We start from the raw sequence: 9,841 nt of genomic DNA, 5'->3' as shown, positions 1-9,841 counted from the left end.
ACCGAAGCGCTGTCTAGTGGCTGTTACCCAATAAAGCATCAGAGTTTCGCCTCTTGTTCTTGTTCTCTTTGACGGGGACGGGGTGGTAATTTTCAACCCAAAACGGCCGCAGATCTCCCATGGTCAAGTTCCTCGTCTAGCATACATGCATTCTATATGAAATATATATATGTTGCATTAATAATGTAAAATAAAAAATAAAAATCAGTTTTCCCTCTCTATTTTGCGTGACAGTGTTGGTTTAAGCCTGACAGAACCTGCCAAACATGAAAAATCGACAAATAAAGAATGTAGAGGAATGTCAGTCCTTGCCTGCTTTTGTTCTTGGCGGCAACAAGGCTCCAATGATCTCACTTCCATTTTGTGATGTCAGGATGGTAAGTCAAACTGGGGGACGAACAAAAATGACAAAATATTTACAAAAAAATAAGGTTTATATTCCCTTTTCACATAAAATATATCTCATGTGAAAAAGGAACATGATCCTAAAAATAATAGATGTTTAAAAAAAATACATAACTTATTTGGTGATATTTTATATGTCATGTTGGTCAACATGGACATGTGAAATCGACTATGAACTAATGAAAAATTATTAAAATAGTATGTTATTCTTTTTTAAAAAAATGTTTTATCATATAGCCTACCATGTTAACAAGAACACTTGAATGAATAATTTAATAATAATCAAATACATAATCAATTGAATATTGATTATTTATAATTGAATAATCAAATTTGCAAACACATTTTGGGACATGTCTGTGCCTTATGCAGCTCATCAAACGTGACTCTGTTCCATTTGCAGAATAACCGGACGCGTCCTCGCGAGTTCGTTCTCCTGAGTCGTTGGCCCGAACTACCAAGTTCGAACCAACTGCCAAGGACGCAAGTCCGAAGTGCGTACTTGGCAGAGAAGGGGCAGACAGATATTATTGACTTGGCATTGAGAAACGGCTTTTTTTTCTTTCTTTTTTTTTTTTTTTGCAGGTTAAATAAAACGGGTGAATTCTGGGAAAACGGAACCTGACTCGACTGAGCACCCCAATCAAGTGTGCATGCTTTCACTTTCACTTTCACTCGGCAGCAGCAGCATTATTCTCTAAGATAGCGTGTCTGGTAATGACTCAGAATAACAAATTTAACGATGGGAGGAGCCTTAGCCCAACTGAATTGTGCAGTTTAAATAAAGATCCGTAGCCTAGCCTACTTTAAAAACAAATCTCTTCGCTAACGTTGCAGTCTCCTTGCTCCAAATCACTTTCAAGGTAACGTTAGGCCTATTAAACATTCAGATGTATTATTTTTATGTAAATCGTGCGTTACTTTTGTTTTCAGAGTCATGGCGTGTGGAGGGCTCATGTCCGCCCCGGTGTGTCTCATTGAAAATGATGAGAATGGGAAGCTGTGTGTTAGAAAACAGGCTAAAGATATTCTGGATGGGATCAAGGAGCCGGTGGTGGTGGTGTCTGTGGTGGGACTCTACCGTACGGGGAAATCCTACCTTATGAACCGCCTGGCAGGACAACAGTCCGGTGAGAGAAAAATGTTATCCAAGATAGGCTACTTACCAAAGCAACATTAAAAACAAAAAACTACCAAACTTTCAAGACTGAAATTATTAAGTCGTTTTTTTTTTTTTTTTTTTTTTTTGAAAACAGACCAAAGAAAACATTTTAGAGCGCTATACTTGCTGGAAGGACCAGATAAATAACGTTAATCCCAGAAGGTGCTCTTTTGGTTGGGTTCCAAGCATATATTTTTATTATTATTATTATTATTATTTAATTGTATTATTATTTTTTTTGGGAGGGGGGGGGGGGGGTATGTATGTGATTAGACTTTGTAATAGTTAACCATATGTGGCAGATAATATAACAGGAATATAATTAACAGGGCTTAAGTCCAGACAATTAGCAGACTACGCCACGATATGACTCACACCCAAAGAATTTGTTACTTTGTTCTTCCAAGGCACTCAAGTTCATTGATTGATTTAGCCAGAGACAGTGGTCCAATACAAAAATGAAAGTTTACTTTTATATCAATTAACACAATAGTTCGCTCCACAATAAAAACATTTGGATTTCCCAACACACACAAGGGAATGTTTCACATGCAGCAAACAAAAAGCACTATACACTAAATCAATCAATAAGACACGCACCACTTTCACTCCTATACACACACGCAGAAAATCGTGCTGAAGCTCACCAGTGGGAGACTAGTAACTCCAGCAATGAGCATCCATGTGAAACACCCCAATCCCACGTGCCGGGTTCACACCGACCTCAAAGAATTTAACCACACTGGTGAACACACGACACAACCACTGCATACATCAAGGGACCCACCACTCTCAGCACCTAGACAGAAAGAGGACATATGAGAGTTACACAGTTATACACACAGATTACTTTTGTCCGGTTATGTCACCAACATGCAGGAAACCGTTTGGTGATAATCATAAAACACGAATGGCATCACAAACAGGATATAATTATTATTATTTTTTTAGGATGTAAGGATGCTTATCAGAAACATAAAACCAACGTGAATACAAATATTATATTTCTTGAGTTCTGGATTGGCCAGTAGATTAAAAGATTGGTTTTTCATCTTGGATATCCTTATATGTATGTCATTGTGATTTGTCTCAGGCTTTGCTCTTGGCAGCACTATTGAATCAAAGACCAAAGGCATCTGGATGTGGTGTGTCCCTCACCCCAATAAAGAAGGACACACTCTGGTGCTGCTGGACACAGAGGGACTGGGTGATGTTGAGAAGGTGTGGAGGAAAACTAAGTCCATAGCAACATAATCATAGTCACTTTCACTTTCAAATTAATAGTTGAGAAGATTCACTGCACAGAATTATTTAGACATTACACATCAGATTTAAACTGAATGCTCTTTTGCTAGTAAAGGTAAATAAGTGGCCACTTATTCTGACAGGCTGTTTCGGTTTCAGGGGGATGAGAAACATGACACGTGGATCTTCTGTCTGGCTGTTCTTCTCAGCAGCACTCTAGTGTACAACAGCTTAGGGGTCATTGACAACATGGCACTGGAAAAGCTGCAGTATCCTTCCATCATCAATACACAATAAACATGCACATTCACTGTAACAAATTTTTTAAAACACCATCATATTATTAGTGTGATTCTTCCTGAACAGCACTGAATATAGCTACGTTACAGAGCTGACCGAGAACATTCGTGTGAAGGCAGAAGGGAGCCGAGACGAGGACGAGTCAGCTGATTTCATGCGGGTTTTCCCATCGTTTGTCTGGGCTGTTCGTGACTTCACTCTGGAACTGACAATGGGGGGTGACCCAATAACATCAGACCAGTATCTGGAGAGTGCACTGAAACTCAAACCAGGTGAGACTAAATGTTGACACTAAACACATACAGTACATACTCTTTCACCTACAGGCAAAATTGCCATCACAGACAAGTTTTGCCCTTTTGAAAACCATTATCATAAACCATTTTGAACTAGATAACAGGAAATTCTATGATGCTCTTAAAGCTACAGTGTGCAGTTAGTGACACGTTAGTCATAATTGCAGAAGATTGTCTCCAAACAAACAAGTTTTCCCTAAAAAAAAAAAAAAATCCCCAAACTCATTCCTTGGGGTGAGCTTAAATTGGCTCTCATATTTTCCAACCCTGTTTCTGGAGGCAAACCAACAGTACACACTGAGGATATCTCCCTTATCTGACCCATATATTGCTGATCTTGAAGTCTCTATTTATGAGTTGCTGTCAAATCAGGTGTGTTTGGTCAGAAGGATTTGAAAATTTGGAGTGTTGGGGTCGTCTCATTCAGCTCCCGAGCTAGTAAATCAGTATATCGTGTTCATGAATTTGAGCACTGGTCAGAACGGTAAGGACCCTGGCTCCCTACACATTGGGATACTGATGACTCTATTTCTAGCGACATGACAAAGTCCTCATTGTACAACATCACTAGTACTAATATTTATATGACCAACAGCAGAACGGACATCCTTCTGGCATTATTTTTAATGTTATTTTCAGTTCTCGGGAAGGATACCTTGATTACTGAACTAGGGAGCTGATTGAGACGCACCCTTTCTGTGTCTCTAGGAACAGGGTTAAGAAAGACTGATCACTTATATTATATATTATATATATATAGGGTGCTTCTCAAACAGAAGGCTTCATCATATTCCTAGTGATGCTGTGTCCTTCCTAGTCCAGTCCTTCATAGGCTCAAACTTAAACGCTAGAATAAAACAGTCTAGTAAGTGTGCAAGGCTACGTCAAAAATGTTCCCGCCAAGGCACGAAGACACGGTTTAAACTTAATTTTGGAAAAATACTTTGTATAAAGATGCAAAATGAAGGCTGCCTTCCAAGGATCCTTCAAATTTAGATGTGATGATTACAGCTGAGATATGTAACTTTACCAGGACACAGCCTTCCATTTGAGAAGCACCCATAATGTATACAGTATGTTATAATTTCATAATTGTTATTAATAATCGTATTTCTTTAGGTAACTCATCTCAGGCTGAGAGGTTTAACCTGCCCCGCCGCTGTCTGCGTCATTTCTTTGCGGTGAGAAAGTGCTTTGTGTTCCCTCGGCCGGCTAGTACGCAAAACATGAGGAAAATGGAGGAACTGACCGAGAAAGATCTGGATTCAGAGTTCCTTGAGCAGGCAAACACCTTCTGCCATTACATTTATGACAACGCAGATCCAAAAATCGTCTGTGGAGGCCGCACAGTTACTGGAACAGGTGTGTGCTACCTTACGAACCCTTATAGAGAACAAATTTATACAAGTTTTAATCTCTTTCGAGAACCAATAATCAATGGACAGTGTATTTAAAAAAGGGTTGGCTGAACTATGGAGTTGTGTTTCCTGACAGCTCTGGGGAACCTTGCTGAGGTTTACGTAGAGGCGATCCGCAGCGGGAAGGTTCCATGTCTGGAGAACGCAGTCGTGTCTCTAAGTAAGATCCAGAACGACCGTGCAGTGGAACAGGCCCTGGAGTCCTACATGACCGAGATGCTCAGCAAGGCTCAGCTTCCTATGGACCCTGCAGATCTGTCCAACATCCACACAGTCGCAGAGAAGAAAGCCATTGAAGGTTTCATCACCATGTCCTTCAATGACAATGACCAGATCTACCAACAAGAGCTCATGGTGAAATTGAATTCTTGTTGTGTTTTATTTTGCATTTGCATAGAGGCGATAAGATTTAGCTTTGTATTTAAAGAAAAGTTCCATACAAATGAAGCTTTATAACGATGTCAATAAAACGTAACTAATTAGTATTTAACCCGGCATATTCATTTACAAACTTCTGAGCACTTTTGAACAGAAAAGTCAAAAGAGAACCATCACAAACTCCTCCTTTTCTTTTGCTAAAGTTCCTTTATTATCTAAAAATAGCATGCACAAATGCATCTATTAAAGATATTGCAGTCAGTTTTTAAGATTTAGATATTCCAGTTGTTAGAAATCTTCATTAAATTAAAATGAGTAATCCTTAAATGGTGCACATATTATAATTTCAGAACAAAGGTGAAGGATTTAAAGTATGAACCTTTAAAACCCGTAAACATTTTATTTTAAAGAACAATTTAGTAGGATTGGACGCTATACCGGTATGAAAGTGACTACCGGTATTATGTTGTACCATGATATGGATTTTGCGATACCGAGAATACCGTAAGATATTCATAAATTCAGATTTTGCAGTTATATTTTTTTGTTAAATTTGGTACTCTTTACAACTTTTAACACTACTACTAAAGACGATACAAAATCGAGGCTGAACTTAACCTTTTCCTCTTGTGTCCAACTCGCGTGATGCACACACAGGCATTAATAATCGAACACTGAGCATGGTAGTGTTTGCCACCATACACACAGTGGCGGTGCTCCACAGAATGCATGCACAGTAACACAGTAAGAATACATAATGCGTAATTATTATTTTATTTTAGTTAAAACACGCAGTTTATTCGTTCTAATTATTAATGAAGGAATTATGTTGTTACAACACTATGTTGTTGTAATCCATGTGCAATATTCCAGTTCTAAAGTATAAAACACTCTCTCTCTCTCTCTCTCTCTCTCTCTCTCTCTCTCTCTCTCTCTCTCTCTCTCTCTCTCTCTCTCTCTCTCTCTCTCTCTCTCTCATTGCTTCTCACAATGTAGAGGAAGATTCAAAATGAATATCAAGACATGTGCCTGCAGAATCATCAAGCATCTCACATGCAGTGTGAGGCTGTTCTGCTTGAGGTGTTTGATACATTGGAAAAAGGCATTTCTGACGGATTATACCTGAAACCTGGGGGATACCGTCAGTACAGAGACATGCTGGCACAGCTGGCTGAGGAGTACAAAGCAAAGACAAAGTCACAAATAATGGTACTGAACACACATCCATAATGCTGATAAAGATTAAAGATAACATGACAACAGCTAACAGTCGTGAAACTGAAACACAAAAATTCTATAATTTTCTCTCTCATGTTTTTCTAAATCTGTGCTTTTGTTATTTTCCTTAAAGCATAAAATTAGAAATTTTGAAGAATGTGCTTTTTCTTGACTGTCAAACTAACACCATGACGTATGTGTTAGACTCGATATTCCAAGTTATGCAATATGATAAGGCTTCACAGTATATGGTGCACAGGTAATTTGGGCAACTGATACTTTATCTTTATTTATTTATGATACTTTAATTATTGTTTTTATTTTGGAGCTTGAAAGCCATGGTCACAGAACTTTGTATAAAAAATAACACTTCCTCTTGGAAAAATTGACACCATATTGGTTTGTAACTCTTGGTTTGCTATCAAAACAACACTCCCATTTTTAGGAAGCAGATATTTTGAATGATTAGGAATGTTTTTTTTTTGTTTTTTTTCACAGTGTGAGGAAGTGTTAAGTTTGCATTTGAAAGCCAAGGAAGAGGTTGGAAATATGATTCTACGATCCGACGAATGTCTCAGTGCAGCGGAACAGGAAAAAGAGGGTACAATTCAAATCATCTGCATACTTTTCTGTCAATCAAGGCAACAATGACTTTAATCAGAGCACAGAACAGAAACAGATTTTGTGATTAAGTTATAGCAGCAGTAGCTCACACTTTCATTACTTCTCGTGTGTATCTTTATTGTCTAGCTGAGTCACAATGAGTAAACTTTCACTTTCTCTTTCTCTATACAGTGCAGAGATTAAAGAATGAGATCTTAGAGCAGCGGCAAAGAGGCTTAGAGGAACATAACAAGTTACAGGAGCAGGCGTTTAAAGACATGCAGAGAACCCATAAGGAGCATGTCGATCAGATCATTCATCAGATGGAGAGAGAGTACGAGAGAATGAGGAGAGACAATGAACGAGTCCTGGAAGCCAAACTGAGGGTAAGAGCAGTCACTCTAAAGATTCTCACATGTTCAATGGTGTTCTTAAAGAGAGAAAATTTGTAAGTAGAATTAAAGAAAAGACCAGTCACAATTCGGTATGCAAGTCGATGAAATTCTGTAAGTAAAAGTAATTGCTGTTGGTGGCCTATTTTTGAAGAGGTGAACTTTCTTTCAATGGAATATGGGAGGTTTTTTTTAGATAATAAAATTTACTAAAGGTTTGAATAGAGTACATTGAGCTGTTTGGTCTGAATTAATTGCAAGGTGTAATGCTCAAAGTTAGAGGGATATTCAATGTAATGTTATTGAAATCCCAATATATTGCTGTTTGCAAAAATCAGCAATTTCAGCAAATGTATAATTGAAGTTATACTGTCTTTAAATGCATATATACAGAATAAACAAAAGTAATGTAGAACCTAAAATGTGTATGCTAACTATATAGACTATGGGTAATTTATGACATGCTTGATTAAATGTATTGTCTGAGTTTTTTTGAGGTCAAGGTTAGGATTAGATATTCTTTATTCAGAAGCTGTTTGTGTTGCAGGAGAAGGAATTTTTTCTACAGCAGGGCTTCCAGCAGGACGCTGCCCGTATGCAGAGAGAGATTGACAGCTTGAAAGCTGACATGAATAATCAGGAGACATCCCAACCCTCCACGGTGAGCAAAGTTTTGGATGGTATCGGCACTGCGGCGGCTTTGGTCTTGCCAGGCTTCATTCCTAAAGCAGTTGGGATTGGTCTATCTTGGCTCTCAAAATTGTTTTGAAAATAGACATGCATTATTCTCACACACACACACACACACACACACACACACACACACACACACACTCACCTAAGTATAGACTAAATGTATTATTCTCCAACACAGCTTGAATTGTCCTGCAGTAACTTGTCATTGCTCGTGAAATTAAGTTGCTTAATTGTGAGTTGCAAAAAATGTTTTTTCTCCTAAGTGACATTCACATTTAAAGTCCTGGGCCCGTATGTATAAAGCCGCTCAGAGTACATTTTTTGTCTTAAGTGTGTCAAAATTGTAAGAATGACGTAATTTTACTCTTATTCTTATACTTAAGAATAAGTGTGATTCATAAAAGTTCCTAAGTGTTAAGACTAGGTCTCAGCTCCTAAGTTATTTAAGAGAGCTGGAGAGGTCTCCTAACCAGTTAGGAGTAACAAGATGGCAGCAGAGAGGAGGAGGCCGTGCAGTTTCCAACAACGTAAGAATGTGTTGGAATTATATGATGACAGAGAGTTGATCAAATGAGACAGGCTTGATCATCAGGGTATTATTTTTGTTACTGACCTAGTCAGAAATTCAACTTCTCCCACTGTAAGAGACAATGCCTTAACTGCAGAAATGAAAGTTATAATGACTCTGCATTTCCTTGGACCAGTTTGGTTTTGTTTTTGCATCCATTTTTTTTTTTTTTTTAACAATTTTCAGCTTTTGTCTTTTCTTTATATACAGCTGTGAGTGCAATTTTTAATTATGTGATTCATCAGCTTAATTACTTAAATATCATCACATTTGTCCATTTAATTAGTGTGTTGAAACTCTGTTAAAATTGTGTGAAATAAATGCTTGTACTTATTTGTAATCTTTTTGTACAACGCAAAAATGAATTATTCTAAATAAATTGAAACATTGAAATAATTCATGTCTTAATAATTAATGTCTTAATTAAATAATGAATTAATTGTGTCATGCTGCTGTGACCTCATCCTTGCATCATTATTGGCTGATTCAGAGGTTCAGGGCAGACATTTTGGGTTCACATCATTGTAGTCCTTAGTTCACAGCACTTAAGTCCCACTTCAGTCAGCACTTAGGAATCAGTCTTATACTTTACTGAAAGTTGCTTTTAGCTGCTTTATAAAAGTCTCCTACTCTTAGAAAAGTCCTACTCTTTACTAAGTATTTTCTGACTCTTAAGTCAAAGCTTAAGACTATTCTTATGAGCATTTCTTAGAAGTTTTATACATACGGGCCCAGTTTATTAACTGCCAAGCTTGCACCAACATGTTATGAATAATAAACAAACCTGTCCTATCAGGGTGATGTGAACTTTTCTTATTACATAATCTGTGAATCCTAATGTAAATCTTCTTGGGAACCTTCAAATTGATAGTTTGATATTTGGCCATGTTGAGATTATGACCAATATCTATATATTGGCCAATATCTGTGTCCATTTGTCAGATTAAGAAACCCATTTCAGTGGACAATATAATTGTACTTTTTAGTCAAGAGACCTATACTGACTTATACCACTCTTATATTGTTTATGTTTGTCGGTAATCAGATAAAATAATTTTCACCTATAGGCTGAAAGTGGTCTGTGAATTATGATAAAATATTTAATTTGATTCAGACTTATTGTGTCTTGCACAAAATAACACTATTATGACAAATTAGTT

At 37.4% G+C, this 9,841-nt stretch overlaps 1 protein-coding gene across 1 annotated transcript; it reads left to right on the top strand.

The window, feature by feature from the left end:
* Positions 1-1,078: 1,078 nt before the first annotated feature.
* On the top strand, positions 1,079-9,787 carry LOC120464938 (guanylate-binding protein 2-like). Its single transcript, XM_089131129.1, has 11 exons — positions 1,079-1,268; positions 1,339-1,535; positions 2,661-2,788; positions 2,972-3,081; positions 3,191-3,384; positions 4,528-4,770; positions 4,903-5,180; positions 6,201-6,413; positions 6,921-7,023; positions 7,218-7,411; positions 7,965-9,787. The coding sequence occupies exons 2-11, from the start codon at positions 1,343-1,345 to the stop codon at positions 8,184-8,186; spliced, it is 1,878 nt and encodes a 625-aa protein (XP_088987255.1). The 5' UTR covers positions 1,079-1,268; positions 1,339-1,342; the 3' UTR covers positions 8,187-9,787.
* Positions 9,788-9,841: the final 54 nt, after the last annotated feature.

This window comes from Pimephales promelas, chromosome 5, assembly GCF_988280905.1.
Source record: "Pimephales promelas chromosome 5, fPimPro1.hap1.1, whole genome shotgun sequence".
Taxonomy (NCBI): Eukaryota; Metazoa; Chordata; class Actinopteri; order Cypriniformes; family Leuciscidae; genus Pimephales; species Pimephales promelas.
The sequence above is the reverse complement of the archived record's forward strand: the minus strand, read 5'-3'. Positions and strand labels throughout refer to the sequence as shown.